This window comes from Taudactylus pleione, unplaced genomic scaffold (genome assembly GCF_031769625.1).
Source record: "Taudactylus pleione unplaced genomic scaffold, aTauple2 ptg000109l, whole genome shotgun sequence".
Lineage (NCBI taxonomy): Eukaryota > Metazoa > Chordata > Amphibia > Anura > Myobatrachidae > Taudactylus > Taudactylus pleione.
This window is the reverse complement of record NW_028284511.1, coordinates 11,859,696-11,879,572: the sequence shown is the minus strand read 5'-3', so window position 1 is coordinate 11,879,572 and position 19,877 is coordinate 11,859,696. Positions and strand designations below refer to the sequence as shown.

Sequence of the window (19,877 nt, the reverse complement as noted above, 5' to 3'; positions counted from 1 at the left end):
ACAAACAGAACTTTTCTTCTAGTAGCAAATTGAAACAAATATGAAGGCATTGTGTTGCTATCCCTGTTCAAGTATAGCTCTCAGAATTGAAGGGACATAAACATTGCCCCTCCCCGTCATTTCTTTGGGCCTGATCCAGCAAGGAACGTAGCAGCAAGGACGCATGCAATCGGTCGATTCATTTGCATTGTGCATGCGTATGCATTGCAGTGCACGAACTAGCAACTGCGATGGGAACTTCGTTTGCAGAGGCTACGCAGACCCAGAGCACATTGATTGACAGGAAGTGCCGTTTGTGGGTGGTGACTGGGGGGGGGTGGTCATGCGAACGCAGCCGTGCCAGTGCATTGCAACGCCGTTTCAGGGGCATGCATAAATCAACTGCAATGCTATACGTAGCCTGAGGCCTCATAGCGTGTACTGAAGAAAGCAATTCCTGAGTGAGGTCTGACCTGCCTTAACTGTGCGTATGGGTCGATGTTACTGACTATTTCGCTATGTTGCCCAAGTATACGGATATGTGTAAGGGGAAGTGGGCGTCCTTATGGTAAGCTGTGATCGCAATGCTATTGCAAACAATTGCATTTCACTGCTAATATTAGCAACTGTGATGCCTGCGTTCTAGCAGAATATCGATCCTTGCTGAATCAGGTCTTATATTTATTTGCTGAAATACAGACCTTTAGATATGACAACTGTTGCTTTGCTTTTCACTATATAATTTTCAAAATTATAGTACAATTAAAAATAAAAGTGAAAAGCCAATAATAAGCCATTCATATGTCCTAACGTAGAGCATCTTGCTGGTGTGTTTTGTATTGGCATATGAGCATGTTAACGCTTTCTCTTAGTACAAGGTCATGGATAATATGCAAATTAATATCAATACGCAGTTTACAGGAAAAGTAACAAATCGTTATATAAACTTGTCCTAGGATCCATCGAATACTAAGAATCCAATATAAAATACGTTATTGATACAGTGGTCGAGCTATCTTTGTATTTCTCACGGGATAAACATCTCTAAAGCTGGCCATCCACTATACAATTTTCTGTCCGATATCTGTCCAATCTGGCTGGTTGGAATGAAAACCTGGTAATGTATGGGAGCAAATGACAGTCGATCATATGGTTTTAAACACTGAAAAAAAAAAATGTTCAAATTGGTTAAATTCGTGTGTTTTTTAACCAATTTATCTGAACAACCATATTTGGCTATGTCCAGTGTTTGTGAGCAATACATTACCAGGTTTTCATTCCAACCAGCCAGATTGGACAGAAATCTGAGAGAAAATTGTACAGTGTGTGCTTCAAAGTACCAAATCACTTGTAATTGGGGAAAAAAAACACCTCTACAATAATACAATTGGAAATTTCCACAAAATTTGACCACATATTCTTCTTACCTCAACACACCACTTCCATGTTCTTTGCTACGATTTTGTGTGCTTCCACTGACTCTACTAAACCCTTCTCTTAAGGCCCCCATACATCAGCAATTGATTGCAGCAATTTGCAGTCGATTGTGTATAAATATCTTTCCCTTTTTCAGTAGATTGTGGCAATTCTGCAATCGATTAAAAAAGGGAAAGATTTTTATACACAATCGATTGCAAATTGCACAATTGCTGCAATCAATTGCCGATGTATGGGGGCCTTTACACTGTCCCCTCCTAAATCTTGCTATATATACAGTTGGTCAGTTATGTACCTGAACACTTGGCTTTCTATCCGTGTTATACTTGATTATACTTTTTTGTTTTATGTAATTAATATTTCTTAGATCATTCTTTCTTACGGCTAAGTTCTTGATTAGGAAATTTAAACAAAATGTTCACGTAGGTAGGATTTGAAACTTAAGTAAAAAAAATGCGGCTGTCCCAGCATCACTCACTACAACTTGTCTGGCAGGCACAGTCACTTGTTCAGGGTTAATTAATAAAAAAAAAGAACTCCCAAGTTGTTTCTTACCTTACCTAAGATTTCCTGCTCTTTATCACCCAAAAAGAGAACAAGTTAAGCATATCAAAACAAAAGACAAAGGTTCTGTATGTGGTTAAGTGTGTTTAATTGTAACCTAGCACTGTGTGTACAAGTGACACTTGCGACACTGTAGGAGAGTACATGTCTCTCGTCAAGTGCTGTATTTACTCAGATTGGTGTAAAGCTTCCCCCTTCAGACCTACTACTGTACCTGAACTTGTCACACGCCTCCACTCTTCTGCTAGTAGAGGAAGAAGTCTGCACTAACTCTTCCATTTGTACAGAAGAGGCAGGCAACAAAGAGGTCACTCGCAATACAATTAAAATTTCATATATTGTAAGGCTGACTCAATGGTAAGGCAGTTAACTTAGGCAAAGGGTGCAAAAAGTCCCCTCCCTATACTGTTCTTTGCTGAGAGTATGCAGGTCACTAACTTAATGTTTATGTCCCATGATTTAAATAATTTAGAATTAATTTCACCCTTTCTGTTGACCTGTATTTTTGAAACATAGGTTTAGTTCCTTATTTATTAATATGCAGTATATCGATAACACAGGCTTATCGCATTAATAGAAAATCTGTTATTACCGCAATTTATTCTTTAAAATATTGCTGGAGCAGCATAGATCCTCCATGTGATGCCCTGTGATATAGGCTGACATTGGTAAGCGTAGACTTCCTGTCTGCTGAGCAATATGCGCACACGTGACCCAGCCTGCCTGCCCTCACATACGGTGGAATTGGAAGATCTAACTTTCAGTTCCTCCTGTAAAAAAAAATAAAACATTTTTCAAAAATGATAAACTGTAAATATTATTCAGTTATAAAAATGTTCTGTTTTGAATACTTGCTGCCATCGCCACCCTGAGATGGAAATAACAAAAAGAATATTGAGGCCCTTGTTAATTACCGTAAGCATTATTATTCCTTTTGTGCAAATGGACAATGAAAGCCCACACACCAATTAGCAGTTCCATTATTATTACTATTATTATTTATTATTATAATTTTTTTTTTTAATTAAAGACCGGGAAAGCTGTATAATAATGGGGAGCAGAGCAAAAACTGGAATAACTTTGCGCCTTGGCAAAACCATGTTGAACTGCAGATGGGGCAGATGTAAAATGTTGGAGAGATTTAGATTTGGGAGGGCTGTGTCCTGGTTCAAAGCTAAATTGCAGTGTAAAGGTGTGTACACACTGCACAGATAAATCTTCAGTGTGTGTGAATGACCGTTATCTGCTTCTGGACGTGGTCCTGCTGGCTGGGGCGGGGGGGCATGTCCCTCCTCTCTCCTCTCTCCTCCCTCCCCACGGCCTCTGAGTACGGGCAGTCGGCAGACCGCCCGTACACACTGGCCGACACGATATGTCTGTGAACAACGTCGTTCAGACATATCGCTGGTACACACTGGCCGACGGGTACCAGATATATTGGCCGATCAATTGATCGGCCAATATATCTGTCAGTGTGTACCTAGGTTAAGAATAAAGCTGCCCAGTATTTGTGGGCTATGTGCAAAAGCAGCCAGTATTTACCCTGCACACAGAAACCTAAATGTATTTGCACCCCTTTCATTGCAACATGGCTTCTCCAGGTACAAAGTTACAGTACTTGCTTTTTGCTTTGCTCTCCAATGTTTTTTTCAGGCTATGAAATCCTCCTCATGTCTCAAATGAGGTAAAACATTTAAAACTGTCATACCGACTATATCCAGCTAACTTAGTGGTACCAAGGGTTGGAAGTATATTTAGGCTTGCCATAGCATCACTTTAATTCAGGTCAAGTGTGAATTACACCAGGTCTGTGGTTGAATAAAACAAAGTTAAATGGAGAATTAAAGTCAGCCAGCCACAGAATCTGTGTAATTCACATGTGTCCCGTATTAAAGGGATGATATGGCAAGCCTAGGTATAAAGGGGGCTGTATTTGGAAACCAGGACATACAGGAGCTATACAAAGTTTTGTAGGAGACACTGCACCTAGGTGTATGTACAAAAACTACCTTCAGATGTGGTTTTTTAGTCACTAAAAACTGTGACAATTTTCCAAATATGTGACTCAACATTGCCTCTAAAACAATGCTTCATTTGTGCAAGGTTCCACTAGAGGGTGTGTCAGTTGTTTGCTATTGCTATGTTGTAACTGTTTTTATTTTATTAAAGCTGGAGTTGGGTAGGGTACAGTTTATGAAAGATAAGTAAGCAGAAAGTGGAGCTAAATGATCTTCCATGTTTAAAAAATAAAATGACCTAGTGGAGAAGACTTTGAGCACGTGGTAGCAGAAAGTTATGTAGGGCCCATTACCTTTTATCTGACATTATTGCTATTTGCAGACATTGGTCGTACATGCCGTGTGATAGGGCCTGATTCTGTGGAGGGAGTAAAGCAAAAAAGAGAACACTGCTGGTTGGACAGATCTTTAGATGTGTGGCCAGCTTAAATCTCTTTGCATATTTTAAATCTGCCCCACCTGCAGTACTACATGGTTTTACCAAGGGGCACAGTTACTTGCTCTATATTTGCTTTACTTTCCACATCAGAATCAAGCCCACTTACGATGTTCCGTCTCTAGCTGAAGATGGCATCAACTTACAGGGCTAAACATTAAAAATTTACCAAGCTTTTTGTTAATACAGTACATGATATTCATAACAACAATTGCATATCTAAAATAATTCAGTAAATGTAATAATAAAGAAGTCTGTATAAATATATTAAAGTACAATTGCACAAAATCCTATCTAAAAACAATTCATCACATCAGCTGTAGCTTAAAGGACCATCATGTCCAATAAGCATAATGCATAGAGCACTAAATGTGTTATAATTTGTTCCTGTTTGTGTGGACTATGCCCCTATATTGAACGGAGGTTTAAGATCACTGACTCTTCAGCCATTTTCTAGTTCACTCCATTCTAACAGGAACAAGTTATATAACACATTTAGCGGTCTATGCATTATGCTTATTGGACATGATGGTCCTTTAAGCTACAGCTCATGTGAGGAATTGTACTGTAATATATTTATACAGACTCCTTTATTATTTATTACATTTACTGAATTACTTTATATTTGCAATTGTTGTTATGAATATCATGTACTGTATTAGCGCTGCTATTCCTTTTGGTTTTGTAAGTGAAGGTGTACCAGTCTGGGTAGTATAAGTGGGAGTAGTTTAGGAGGAGAGGGTGTACCAATATAAGTAGTATAGGAGGGAGTAGGGTAGTGGAGGTGGGTGGGATGCCAGTCATAGTAGTATAGGTGAGACTAGGTTAGGTGCTTAAAAAGATCAGAAGGATTGGGTAAGCCTGATTTAGGTGTGGAAGGCAATATCTCAAAGGGGGTTGGAAGCGAACCACAAGATAAAGAGAAATGTGATACATTGAACACAGCCAGAGAGGTTAATAACTATACATATAAATAATACCCTAAGCCAGTGGTTCCCAAACTTTTTGGAATCACGGCGCCCTAGAGTATCAGCATTGTTTTCACGGCACTCCTAAGCCAAATGTTTGTTATTGAGAAATTCAGAAAAAAATGTAGTAAAGTAAATTGTGCTGACCTGTCATCTTTAGGGTCAGTTATGTGGTGGTGGACAGGTTTGCACTTCTGTTTGTCCACATATTTACATTACATTAACCATAAATCATTTTATTTTCTGCTAGACCACCAACCTGAGGCACCGCTGCAAGTGTTCTGAGGCACCCCAGGGTGCCTAGGCACACAGTTTGGGAACCACTGCCCTAAGCTGTAAATTCTGTAACAAACAGTTCTACAAAAAAAGCTTACACTGGGCTTGCACATCTTTGTACAGAAGTATAATGCATGTCTGACTGCTGCACTGTAGATCCTTTTCCTCCGCTTTCTTGTAGTCATTGAGATAGAATGCCACTGACCATTTCTTGTCACATGACTTCAGTGGCATTCTATTTCTTGTCACATGACTTGCAAGCACTGTGTTGTTGACCTGATGAGGTAAGAGGAAGTTTCTATTTGCACAATGACAGCCTGGAGACGTTCCAGCATTGCAGATGTTATCAGTGGAGCAACATGGCAACAGTCATGACAGAATCTGCATTATAGCACTTGTCTTTGTGCGGCTACCTGCGCAACAGTCTTTTATCAGGGTTTCCTTTGCATGGCTCCATAAAATATTGATGTGTACAACTCTGCATTTCTTTCTGTGCATGCAATGCAAAAGCAATTATGGCCAACTTGCATTTAACTCTACATCTACCCCAGAGTATCAAAACTGCATATGTATTGCAACTGAATGCAATTGGCATCCCGGTGGTTCGGTTTTGACTTTTTTTTTTTTTTTTTTATCTGAAATTGTCATCTTATTGGCTATCCAAAACATATGACGGCCAGATAGCCAATAAGATGACGTTATCAGATCCAAACGTAACCGTGTCAAAACCGAACTGCTCATCTCTACTTTTTGGCCGTTGGGTTTACCTCCATGACCATTCTACTCTTTCAGCAGTTTACATCTGTACCTGTGGTGTGTAAGGACTTTAAAGGTGCTGTTTCTTAATTTGTCTGCATTACAACCTAAACGTAGATGATACAATCACAAGAGAGTCTCACACTAAACATTAGTTTTTGACTTATTGTCTCAGCATAGTAAGGAAAATACACCTCAAAAAGGTTTGTTAGGGGTGGTGACATTTTAACAAATCTGTATAAAATGGCTGTTGGTTTGTCGAGTTTGTCTTTATGAAGTTTATGTAGTGAGATGCAGTTGACTGACTGTACAGTCGCTAAGTGCCAGCATTTACTCTGTTTATGCCATGGCTGAATTCCAGACGTTCTCGTCTAGTGCCAAATTAATATGAATTTCACCTAAGATGAACTCTTATTGTACAGTGGCGAGTTTTAGGATATATTATCACTGTAATTCTGAAAGCTGCTATTTAATGTACCACATTGTTTAGGCAGTGAAAAGTAAGGATAATTCAGGAGGCTTATGCTGACAGCGTTAAGATGTTAAGGCCTGCAGTATGCTGTTGGCCATCAGAGAGTCATTGGCATTGGCCATTTGTGTTATCTAGTGAGTGAAATAATAATAATAATTAATATCATCCTTTATATGGTACCACAAGGGGTCTGCAGCGCCTTACAAAGTACAGAAACTGTAAAACAAAATAAGAAAAAAGGTGACTTAACATTGCAGAACATGGACAAGGTATATAAACATTGCAGAACATGGACAAGGTATATAAACATTGCAGAACATGGACAAGGTATATAAACATTGCAGAACATGGACAAGGTATATAAACATTGCAGAACATGGACAAGGTATATAAACATTGCAGAACATGGACAAGGTATATACACATTGCAGAACATGGACAAGGTATATAAACATTGCTGCATCTTTAATCATAAGGCATGATTCAGTGATGGACGGTAATGCACGGTAATGCACAGCCACACAGACGCGGCTGTGCTATACCGTCCAACAAAATGTAAATGCAGCAGGTCGTCTCTGGAAGAAATAGACACCTCTTTGCTGCGTCTGGGAGATCCGAGTGCAGTGTCCGTAGACAGCGCCTCAGATCACCATCGCAACCCCTTTGGCCAGGCTGCATACACTGTAGCGGACTTGCAGAAGAAGGGCTGTACATGCACAGTACACATCAGGTGATGCAGAGTTCTGGTACGCTGACCGCCATCCCTAATTCCCCCCCCCTCCCCCCAGTGCAGCCTAAACCCAATGTCTGCATTTCGCAGAGTGCATGTTCCCACGTTGACATTTAAACGGTCTACATAATAACTGTTGCCGTTCTGGTTTCAGCATTGTGACTGTTGACATGAGTGACTACATCCCCTGGAAAAGCCCAGATATAACTACTGTACCTATTGCATGGTTTTTATTATGCAGAAAATACTGGGCTCAGACATATAAAAGGAAAATTGCCCCTTTATCCAAACCTCCTAGAGGTGACAGCACGAAAAAAAACCTTATAGCGCTTTATAAGGGGGGAAAAAAATGGTGGTTCGGAAATATCACAACAGGATGTTCAGGCAGCCATTGGCCTGGATCCAACCAAGCATCATGTACTACAGCACATAACAATGGCTATGAGTGCTATTATACCCCTTTTCCACTGAAGTCCCAGACCTGACCAGAGATTTGGAACATAGAGCCTGATTCATTAGAGATCGCAACTGCAACAGCGTATGCAGATTTGTCGATGGTGTGTACTACTGCGTATGCACCGCACTGCGCACGCATGCGTTAGCACAGCGATCACCTACGGAGATAGGAATCCATCGTAGAGTGAGTGACAGGATTTGAGCATTTGGGGGTGGTGATGGGGGAGTGGTTGGAGAAATGCAGGTATGCCTGTCTGTTTGATCTCCGTTGCATGGGTGTGCATAAATTAGCCACTGCGACGGCATATGCAGCTTGTGAGCGATGAGGTTAGCAATTTCTGAGTAAGGTCTGACCTTTTGTAATTTTGCATGCGGGGCCGATGTTACTCAATGTTCCCGATGTATACACAGAACTGAAAGGTGTTACGGATGTGAGATAGCGATAGTGTGTCTATGCTGGCTGTGCGACGGCATTGCACTAGAATTTATTAGCATATTTTCGCAGTGGGTCTGTGTGTGTAATCACGGCTGCGATCACAATAGCGATCCACAGTGAATCAGGGCCATAGTTCCAAACAGGGTCAGACCCCTTTTCCACTGTGGCGTCGTTCCGGGTTATCCCTGGATCTGCGCCATTCACACTGCACAAAGGTGCAGTGCCAACGATTGGAGATGACTATCTCCTTGCGCCGGAATGCGGCTCTCCCCGTGCTGTAAGCGGGTCCCGGGTTGGATGACCTGGGTTATCCATTTACACTAATACCCCTTTTTACACCAGAGCTAAAACCTGGGTTACTGCAGGGTTAACCCGGGTAGTTCCTTGGTGTAAAATGGGACAGGGTTGGATTCCCGGGTGGAGTGATCCGGCAATACAACCCAGGTAACTTGCAGAGTTTAACACTAGAATGACTCGTGAAACCCTGTAGTGTAAACGACGTGATCTGGGTAACGATGACCTGAAGCGAGCCGCATGCTGGCCGATTTGGCCGGCTTCAGTGGCGCTTGGAGATGACGTCATCTCCAAGCGTCCATTTCCATGCCGGCTCAATGCAGACCCAGCTCCGGTGTGAACGGCGCTGACTCGGGAATTTCCTGGTCGGCGCCGGCTAAATTCCGGATCTTATCCGGTTTGGAACACTGTTCCAAGCTATGGGTCAGAGGCGGAATTTAGGTATAAAAGCAGTATTCGCCTTATTCGGGTTCTTATTGGGAATAACCCTGCTCGCTAGCAAGGTTTGCTTCCCGGGTGACTGGACTCTGGTTTCCATTGACCAAAATCATGGGGTAAAGCGCATTCACAGGCAATAACCCGGGAATTTCAAGTCAGTGGAAAAGGGGTGTTAGAGGCTCTCAGAGAAACCATTGGTCAGTAGAAGGTACTGTTTTACGGCAGCTGTCATGTTTTTGCTAAATGACTGACTAGCATTTGCTGAGTAAACTGCAAATAAACTGTTACGACTAAATTGCCTCAATGGGACTTGTAATCCAAATTAATTCTTGTAAATAATGCCCAATGAAAGGAAGGGAATCCTATTATTGCTTTTAGCGTTTACATTTGTTTAGTAAAGAGAACCTGGATATACTGTAAACAGAAAAAATGTCCACGGGGCGGTTGCACAGGGTCACATCTTGTCAGAAAGGTAATTGACTCATTATGTCAGACACACATTTTTTAATAAAGATACTGAACTAGGGCTCCTGCCCTGTGTATGTCTATTGTGTAAATCAGGGGTGGGAACCTTTTCTCTGCCAAGGGCTATTTTGATATATATAACATTATTTGCGGGCATGGTGCAGGCCACGCCCCCTCCGTGTGATGTCACACAGGGGTGGGGCCACAATCGCCGGTGATTACAGCAATGCTCCGGGAGCTGTAAGGGCAGCGGTGTGACCTAAGGACTCTCCTGGCGGCACTGCTGCATAGATTTTGGCTGCAGGGTGCTATTCTAGGCACCCTGCTAGCCAAATGAGGATAGCAGAAAAAAGCTCAGAGGGCCAGACCAAATGATTCCGGGGGCCTTATACAGCCCCTGGGCCTGAGGTTCCCCATCCCTGGTGTAAATTGTTTATCTGCTAAATACAGTAGATACATTTAAAATCAATTTTCAGTGGCAGATACAATGAATTGTAGTATCAGTATGAGCAGGTTATTGGGCTGTTAGTGGAATGTTAACACGTGCATTTATTTAACTTCTGGTGATATTTAGAAACAAGCAATTCACAATATCTAATATTAAATGAATGTAGTTTTAATGTAAATGTATTTATTGATGAATTCTTTTTCACGGCTTGAAATAGAGAGACATTCGTCTTACAGTTAAGAACCTATTTTTTCCTTTGCTGGAGAAATCCCACCAAGTTAGCATTAATAGTATATTTCCATACTTCTTTATGCCAAAAATGATGAGGGGAAGGGGGGAGAGAGGTGCTGGGGTAAGTTGCAGCGGTACATCATTATGTATCACTGCGGTGGGCAGCAATCTGGCTCGGATTGGGGTGCCGTGGAATCGGGTAATTCCCCGGTGGGCCCCACTGCCTCGTGGTCACGCCCCTTTCAGCGAGGGCGTGGGGCTTAGCGGGCCGCAAATGGGGGAGGATACGCTGCCATCAGGTCCTATCTAACAATGGGCAGATGACGCACCCGAGCCCCCTGTACATTCAGCCCCCAGCAGTCCAAATGTCCTAAGCCCTGCCCACCCACAAGCAGCAGAAGCTGCACCCACTCGCGGGTTAAGTAAGTTGTGACTCCCCCCTCCCCCCCAAGCCTCCCACTGAGCAGAGGAATGTGCATGGAGACAGGGCAGCTGCACGCATCTCCACAGGTCAGTGAGTGTAATATGTGTGTGTAATATATATATTAGGGGTGTGCACCGGCCACTTTTCGTGTTTTGGTTTTGGATCTGGATCTTTCTTAGTGTTTTGGATCTGGATTGGTTTTGCCAAAACCACCCTTCCGTGTTTTGGGTTCTGGGTTTTGTGTTTTGGATCTGTATTTTTTTTTTAAAAAGCATAAAAACAGCTAAAATCACAGAATTTGTAGGTTTTTCTGCTCCTATGCTATTATTAACCTCAATAACCTTAATTTCCACTCATTTCCAGTCTATTCTGAACACCTCACACCTCACAATAGTGTTTTTATGTCCAAAACGTTGCACCGAGGTAGCTGGATGACTATGCTAAGCGACACGAGTGGGCGGCACAAACACGTGACCCATCTAGGCGTGAAACTGCAGTGGCAGACAGGATGGCAGTTTGAAAAACTAGGCCCCAAACTGTACATAATGCAAAGAAAAAAAAGAGGTGCAAGATGGAATTGTCCTTCGGCCCTCCCACCCACCCTTATGTTGTATAAACAGGACATGCACACTTTAACAAACCAATCATTTCAGCGCCAGGGTCTGCCACACAACTGTGGCTGAAATGATTGGTTCGTTTGGGCCCCCACAAAACAAGCTGGCAATTAATGTGTCCCTGCACAAACTGGCTCTATGGAGGCAAGATGTCATCCTCATCCTCCTCATCCACCGATTCCTCACCCTCTTCAGTGTGTACATCCTCATCCTCACAAAGTATTAACTCGTCCCCACTTGAATCCACCACCACAGGTCCCTCTGTACCTTCTGGAGGCTGGTCTCCCTGGAAGAGCTGATAATTCATTTTGATGAACATCATCTTCTCCACATTCTGTGGAAGCAACCTCCTACGCCTTTCGCTGACAAGGTTCCTGGCTGCACTAAACACTCTTTCGGAGTACACACTGGAGGGGGGGCAACTCAGGTAAAATAGAGCCAGTTTGTACAGGGGCCTCCAAATTGCCTCTTTTTCCTGCCAGTACAGGTATGGACTGTCTGCCATGCCTACTTGGATGCTGTCACCGATGTAATCCTCCACCATTCTGTCAATGGTGACAGTATCATATGCAGTGACAGTAGACATGTCAGAAATTGTTGCCAGGTCCTTCAGTCCGGACCAGATGTCCAAACTTGGTCCTGCCTGCCCTGCATCACCGCCAGCGGGTTGCTTAGGATACCTAAGTTTTTTCCTGGCAGCCCCAGTTGCAGGAGAAAATGAAGAAGGAGCCGTTGACGTGTCACGTTCCGCTTCAGCTGACAGTGTGTTCACCAGCAGGTCTTTGCACCTCTGCAGGCTTGTGTCGGCCGGAAAGAGAGACACCACATAGGCTTTAAACCTAGGATCGAGCACGGTGGCCAAAACGTAGTGGTCTGATTTCAACAGATTGACCACCCTGGAATCCTGGCAAAGCGAATGAAGGGCTTCATCCACAAGTCCCACATGCCGAGCGGAATCGCTCCGTCTTAGCTCCTCCTTCACTTTCTCCAGCTGCTTCTGCAAAAGCCTGATGAGGGGAATGACCTGACTCAAGCTGGCAGTGTCTGAACTGACTTCACGTGTGGCAAGTTCGAAGGGCTGGAGAACCTTGCACAACACGGAAATCATTCTCCACTGCGCTTGAGTCAGGTGCATACCCCCTCCTTTGCCTATGTCATAGGTGGATGTATAGGCTTGTATGGCCTTTTGCTGCTCCTCCATCCTCTGAAGCATATAGAGGGTTGAGTTCCACCGCGTCACAACCTCTTGCTTCAGGTGATGGCGGGGCAGGTTCAAGAGTGTTTGCTGGCGCTCCAGTCTTCGGCACGCAGTCGCTGAATGGCGAAAGTGGCCAGAAATTTTTCGGGCCACCCAAAGCGTCTCCTGCACGCCCCTGTCGCTTTTCAGAAAATTCTGCACCACCAAGTTTATTGTGTGAGCAAAACATGGGACGTGCTGGAATTTGCCCAGATGTAATGCCCGCACAATATTGGTGGCGTTGTCAGATATCACAAATCCCCAGGAGAGTCTAAGTGGGGTAAGCCACTGGGCGATGATTTCCCTCAGTTTCTCTAAGAGGTTGTCGGCGGTGTGCCTCTTACTGAAACCGGTGATACACAGCGTAGCCTGCCTTGTAACGAGCTGGCATTTCTGAGATGCTGCTACTGGTGACGCTGCTGCTGTTGCTGCGTAAGGTGATACATCTACCCAGTGGGCTGTCACAGTCATATAGTCCTTAGTCTGCCCTGTTCCACTTGTCCACATGTCCGTGGTTAAGTGGACATTGTGTACAACGGCATTTTTCAGGACACTGAGGACACTTTTTCTGACGTTTCTGTACAGTCTCGGTATCGCCTGCCTAGTGAAGTGGAATCTAGACGGGATTTGGAACCGGGGACACACTACCTCCATCAATTGTCTAAATCCCACTGCACTAATGGCGGATACCGGACGCACGTCTAACACCAACATAGCAGTCAAGGCCTCAGTTATACGTTTTGCTTCAGGATGACTGCTGTCGTACTTCATCCTCCTCGCTAAGGACTGTTGGAGGGTCAATTGTTTAGTAAAAGTAGTGGTGTTCCTACTTCCTCTCTGGGATGATGAACGACTCCCAGCAGCAGCAACAGCAGCAGCGGCAGCAGTAGGCGTAGCAATGCAGGATCCTCCAGAGGAATCCCGGATAGGAGAGTCAGTCATGCCAGTGACATGGCCTGCAGGACTACTTCCGATCCTGACTAAGGAGGAAATTGACGAGGAGGGAGTTGACTGTGTGGTTTGCAGGCGCTTGGATACAACAGGACAACGGGATTTAGGTGTCCCTGGACTGCTTACGGTCTTAGCCAAAGTTTCTGAACTTGACAGTAACTTTTTATGAACGCGCTGCAGGTGCCGTATAAGGGAGGATGTTCCTAGGTGGTTGACGTCCCTACCCCTACTTATTTCACCTTTACATATGGTACATATGGCAAGACAGTTGTTGTCCGGATTTGGATAGAAATATTGCCAGACCAAAGAGGTGGAATGTTTGGTCTTCTGCCCAGGCATGACCGTGATGGGCTTTTTCATCCCACGGACAACAACTGTCTCCCCCGGAGCCTGATATAAACAAACCACATCACCATCAGAATCCTCCTCGCCAACTTCCTCCTCAGCGCCAGCTACACCAGTATCCTCATCCTGTTGTACTTCAACAGTGACATCTTCAATTTGCATATCAGCAAGTGGACTGTGGGTGCTCCTTTCAGCACTTGCAGGGGGCGTGCAAATGGTGGAAAGAGCCACCTCTTCCCGTCCAGTGCTGGGAAGGTCAGGCATCGCAACCACCACCACACTTGGACTCTCCTTGGGGATTTGTGATATCTTCTTAGAAAGCACAGTTCTTCGCTGTGCTTTTGCCAGCTTAACTCTTTTGATTTTTTTAGTGGGAGGAGGGCTTCCATCGTCATGTGAAGCTGAACCACTAGTCATGAACATACTAGGGATCGACCTTAGCCGTTCCTTGCCACTCCGTGTCGTAAATGGCATATTGGCAAGTTTACGTTTCTCTTCAGCTGATTTAAATGTCTTTTTAAAGGTCATTTTCCTGAACTTTGCCATTTGGGATTGTATGTGCCCTCTACTATGACATTGGGCATCGGCCTTGGCAGACGACGTTGATGGCATGTTATCGTCTATGTCATGACTAGTGGCAGCAGCTTCAGCACTAGGAGGAAGTGGTTCTTGATCTTTCTCTATTTTATTTTTATCGGAGAAAGTTTGGTCCTCCATTTATGTTATATCGATTTGATATATACGTGCGGCTAAACACAGAAAATAATTTTTTTTTTGGTTTGGACTGGAGTGTACTTTGTGGGTTACAGCACCCTTTAACGGTCAAGCCAGCCGGCCCTTTACTTATGACACAGGCGCACGCTTGGCACTACTTTGTTGATGCACGTGCAGCTACTGCGCACACAATTCACAAACACAGAAAATAATTTTTTTTTGGTTTGGACTGGAGTGTACTTTCGGGGGTTACAGCACCCTTTAACGGTCAAGCCAGCCGGCCCTTTACTTATGACACAGGTGCACGCTTGGCACTACTTTGTTGATGCACGTGCGGCTACTGCGCACACAATTCACAAACACAGAAAATAATTTTTTTTTGGTTTGGACTGGAGTGTACTTTCGGGGGTTACAGCACCCTTTAACGGTCAAGCCAGCCGGCCCTTTACTTATGACACAGGCGCACGCTTGGCACTACTTTGTTGATGCACGTGCGGCTACTGCGCACACAATTCACAAACACAGAAAATAATTTTTTTTTTGGTTTGGACTGGAGTGTACTTTGGGGGTTACAGCACCCTTTAACGGTCAAGCCAGCCGGCCCTTTACTTATGACACAGGCGCACGCTTGGCACTACTTTGTTGATGCACATGCGGCTACTGCGCACACAATTCACAAACACAGAAAATAATTTTTTTTTTGGTTTGGACTGGAGTGTACTTTCGGGGGTTACAGCACCCTTAACGGTCAAGCCAGCCGGCCCTTTACTTATGACACAGGTGCACGCTTGGCACTACTTTGTTGATGCACGTGCGGCTACTGCGCACACAATTCACAAACACAGAAAATAATTTTTTTTTGGTTTGGACTGGAGTGTACTTTCGGGGGTTACAGCACCCTTTAACGGTCAAGCCAGCCGGCCCTTTACTTATGACACAGGCGCACGCTTGGCACTACTTTGTTGATGCACGTGCGGCTACTGCGCACACAATTCACAAACACAGAAAATAATTTTTTTTTTGGTTTGGACTGGAGTGTACTTTCGGGGGTTACAGCACCCTTAACGGTCAAGCCAGCCGGCCCTTTACTTATGACACAGGCGCACGCTTGGCACTACTTTGTTGATGCACGTGCGGCTACTGCGCACACAATTCACAAACACAGAAAATAATTTTTTTTTTGGTTTGGACTGGAGTGTACTTTTGGGGGTTACAGCACCCTTAACGGTCAAGCCAGCCGGCCCTTTACTTATGACACAGGCGCACGCTTGGCACTACTTTGTTGATGCACGTGCGGCTACTGCGCACACAATTCACAAACACAGAAAATAATTTTTTTTTGGTTTGGACTGGAGTGTACTTTCGGGGGTTACAGCACCCTTTAACGGTCAAGCCAGCCGGCCCTTTACTTATGACACAGGCGCACGCTTGGCACTACTTTGTTGATGCACGTGCGGCTACTGCGCACACAATTCACAAACACAGAAAATATATTATTTTTTTAGCACTTGGGGGGAGCACCCCTGATGGACAGAGCACCCCCTGGACAACACTACAGCACTCCTTTAGGACTGGGACACTGCACAGGACTTTGGAGTGGACACAGCCCCTATGGAGAACTGACTGCACAACACAGTCCAGCCAGCCCCTATGGACTTTGAAGTAGTGGACACAGCCCCTATTAACAACAGCAGCACAGCACAACACAGCCAGCCCCTATGGACTTTGAAGTAGTGGACAACAGCAGCACTACACTACACTACACTACACTACACAGCCCTAACTCCCACCCTCCCTCTTCACTGTCCACAGCCGAGTGAGAAAATGGCGCCGACGCGGGTACCTTATATAGGATCCAAAATCCGCGAGACTCGGAAGGCGGGATGATGACGTTTTGCCTCGATTTCAGATCCGAGTCAGGCGGGAAAAGTCGAGCCTGACTCGGATCGGACTCGGATCGGGGGGGCTCGGGGGGGTTCGGATTTCAGAAATCCGAACCCGCTCACCCCTAATATATATATATATATATATATATATATATATATATATATATATATTTCTCACACACTCGGCGGCACTCAGTGGGCCCCACTATTTCAGATCCCAGACTGCCAACACCGGTCACCCGCCCAGTGCCCACAAAGTATTATTTTGTGATACACAACGGGGGTGTATCTATAACTGGTGCAAGATGTGTTGTGCACATGGGCCCCTGGGTCCACACACCGCACAACTTGCACCCAATTAAATATGCTTACCTCTCTGTCAAGCCCGGCTTTGGCTGCAGAAATCACCGGGAAAATGGCCACCGCTGCCATTTTCCCGGTGATTTGAGCATGCACAGTAGAGATGTCCTCTGGAACACTGTGCGGGCACCATGTTCCCGGAGATCTGTGCGCAATGCCATAGTTTACTGCACCGCCGGGGAGGAGGGGGCCCAATTGGAGCCAGCCCGCTCCTCTCTTAAAGCGCCTCTGCTACACAGAGCACAGAACCAATGGTAGCCGGCACCATCTGTGGAAGTTCCTTACTTGTGTGTTTGGCAACTGCGTCGTATCTTCAATAAATAACTGATTCCGAGCAGTAGAATCGGGATGGGTACAGGATCCCGGCGGTCAGATTCCCGACGCAGGCATCCCGACAGGGTTAGGATACCGACACCTGTCTGTAGTTTTCCTAACCCTTCCCCTCTGTCCCCTGTGCCTGAACCTAACCTTCCCCCTTAGTGCTTAAACCTAACCCTCCCCCTTCCTGCACCCTAAACCTAACCCTTCCCCTTAGTGCCTAACCCTCCCCCTAACCCCGCACTTACCGTCTGTTTTCCAGTGGCCGGGATGCCGGCACCGGGATTCTGACCGCCGGGATCCCGTACCCATCCCGATTCTACTGCTCGGAATCATTTATTGAAGATATGCAGTGGCCAAACACACAAGTAAGGAACTTCCACAGATGGTGCCGGCTACCACTGGTTCTGTGCTCTGTGTAGCAGAGGCGCTTTAAGAGAGGAGTGGGCCCCCTCTTCCCCGGCGGTGCAGTAAACTCAGGCATTGTGCACAGAATCCCCGCTGTTGAGATATTGACCTCCTCCTGTAGCATCATGGGATGCAGGTAAATAGAGCCCAAAAGAAACCAGTGTCTCAAGTTTAATTAGAGATGGGAACTAAGGAAATATTTCAGACCTGCATAGCATATACAAATATTTCAAATTCCTCATCGTTATTATTATTGAAATAAGAACTGACAACACAGTGTATAATTTTGGGCTATTTTGCCATCTATTGCACGTTGAAATTTTTTTTTTTTTTTTGTGATTCCAAGCAGGCAATTCAGTATTCTTTATGTAACCCCCCTTCAGTGTGCGGAGTGGTACATAGGTGCATTTGGAGTGATACACCTCCTATTGCCTCAGGCTAGCACTCTAGGGTGTGGGCAATACCTGAGAAGGGGGTCCCTGACCATGCAGGCTTTATAACAGTCACACATATAGATACAGGTATAGATAGACACATGCAGCAACAGTTCTTTTGAATAACTTGGGCGCCAGACCTTCTCTTATAAAAATATACCAATTTATTTCTCTCCTCCTGCACATGACTTTACAGGACAAGAATATGGTTACAGCAGCTTCTCCTCTCCCTCCAGCTCATATACTTGGCATGTCAGATGGTATATGACAATCTTATGGATATGGTTACATTACATCACACTCTTCTTCACCAGCACAGTCTTTAAGCACAGTCACAATGAATGCTTTGCATTTTACCCACACAGGTCCACCTGGCCCTTTGCTGGCTGGTGCCTGTAGTTCTCCACTTCATATGTGCAGGTCCACCTAGCCCTTCACTGGCTGGTGCCTGTAGTTCTCCACTTCATACGTGCAGGTCCAGCTAGCCCTTTGCTGGCTGGTGCCTGTAGTTCTCCACTTCATACATGCAGGTCCACCTGGCCCTATGCTGGCTGGTGCCTGTAGTTCTCCACTTCATACATGCAGGTCCACCTGGCCCTATGCTGGCTGGTGCCTGTAGTTCCACAGCTTCACACATATCTCACATAACTTCTTTTGCACTCTGCCTCTCCTTTGTCTCTTCTAAGACAATATACAGAGTGTCTCATACACAGTCTGCCTCTCTCTGCTCCCCTGTTCTTTCACATGGGACAGCCATATACAGACTTTTCTATTGCAGCTATCAAACTCTCAGCTGCTGTCCATCCCTATCCCACAGGGATGGCTCCTATAGCCACACTGCTACCACAGTGACCCCCCCCCTCCTTTAATGGCTGCTGGGGGGCTTTTATGCATAAGGGACTCCTCTGGTACCTTAACAGTAAAAGCTCCTGGGAAATTCCTCTTCTCCATCTCTTCAACACATATACTTGCGTCGCTTATCCCTCTCAGGGGTGCTGAACACTTCACTGAGCTGCTCACACTGCAACCTTCCAGCTCTTTCTCTGTGGACTCTCACAGACTTTATCTCAGTGGCATCACTCTAGACCTATTTCTCCTTTGGCGTTAGATGGGCATCGTGGCAGTCACCACGGCCCCGCCAATCTCCCCCTGCCAGGGGAGCACGAGGGCTACATTTCTGCTTCCAGCTCTGAAGCTTCCCAAAGATGTCTGCTCTCTCCCAAATTCTTCTTCTCAACTCCCTTTGTTCTCTCTGCTCTGCCAGCTACACACCCAGTCTTCCCACCCCTGCGTGTCTATCTCTCCAGCCCCTCCTTTACCTGAAAACTGATCCGGGTCTCAGGCATGTAATGTCTACAACAGGAAGCAAGCTCTAACACTGAGAGGGGTGTATTTACAAATACCATCCCTTAGAGGGTGTTACATTTATATGCAATTCTGCTGTAGTTGTTGTTGTTGTGTTTTAAAATTGACAATAGAAATTTTATTACAAATTGTTTTACTTTATACAAATAATATAGCTTAACTTTGATAATATATAGGGACAAAATATCAGGTGTTAGACCCAATAATTGAAATTTCTTATCAGCGTTATTTATAAGAAATTTACAGCATGAATGTATAAAAAAAACACATACAGGGGCTCCAAAAGGAGCCCATACCTGCAATGTCCTAGCAGTGAAGTGATTGCATTAGCGGTCACCTCACTACTTTATCGGGACCCCTGTCACGCTACTGTGCCTGTTTGCTAAGGAATCCTCTCCCTGTACATTTTGCAAATTG

The 19,877-nt window shown here is 44.9% G+C and overlaps 2 protein-coding genes across 2 annotated transcripts in view; one reads left to right on the top strand and one right to left on the bottom strand.

Annotated features, from left to right (window-relative positions):
- The window catches only part of LOC148525274 (lamin tail domain-containing protein 2-like), a 263,190-nt gene that overhangs the window by 199,428 nt on the left and 43,885 nt on the right, over positions 1–19,877 (bottom strand). The window contains exon 2 of the mRNA XM_088471019.1: positions 2,573–2,750. Within this exon, the coding sequence (XP_088327145.1) occupies positions 2,573–2,646 (74 nt within the window). The 5' untranslated portion in view covers positions 2,647–2,750. The remainder of the gene's footprint in view (positions 1–2,572; positions 2,751–19,877) is intronic.
- Positions 1–19,877, top strand: part of RASSF7 (Ras association domain family member 7) — a 77,568-nt gene that overhangs the window by 27,483 nt on the left and 30,208 nt on the right. The gene's annotated exons all lie outside the window — the stretch shown is intronic.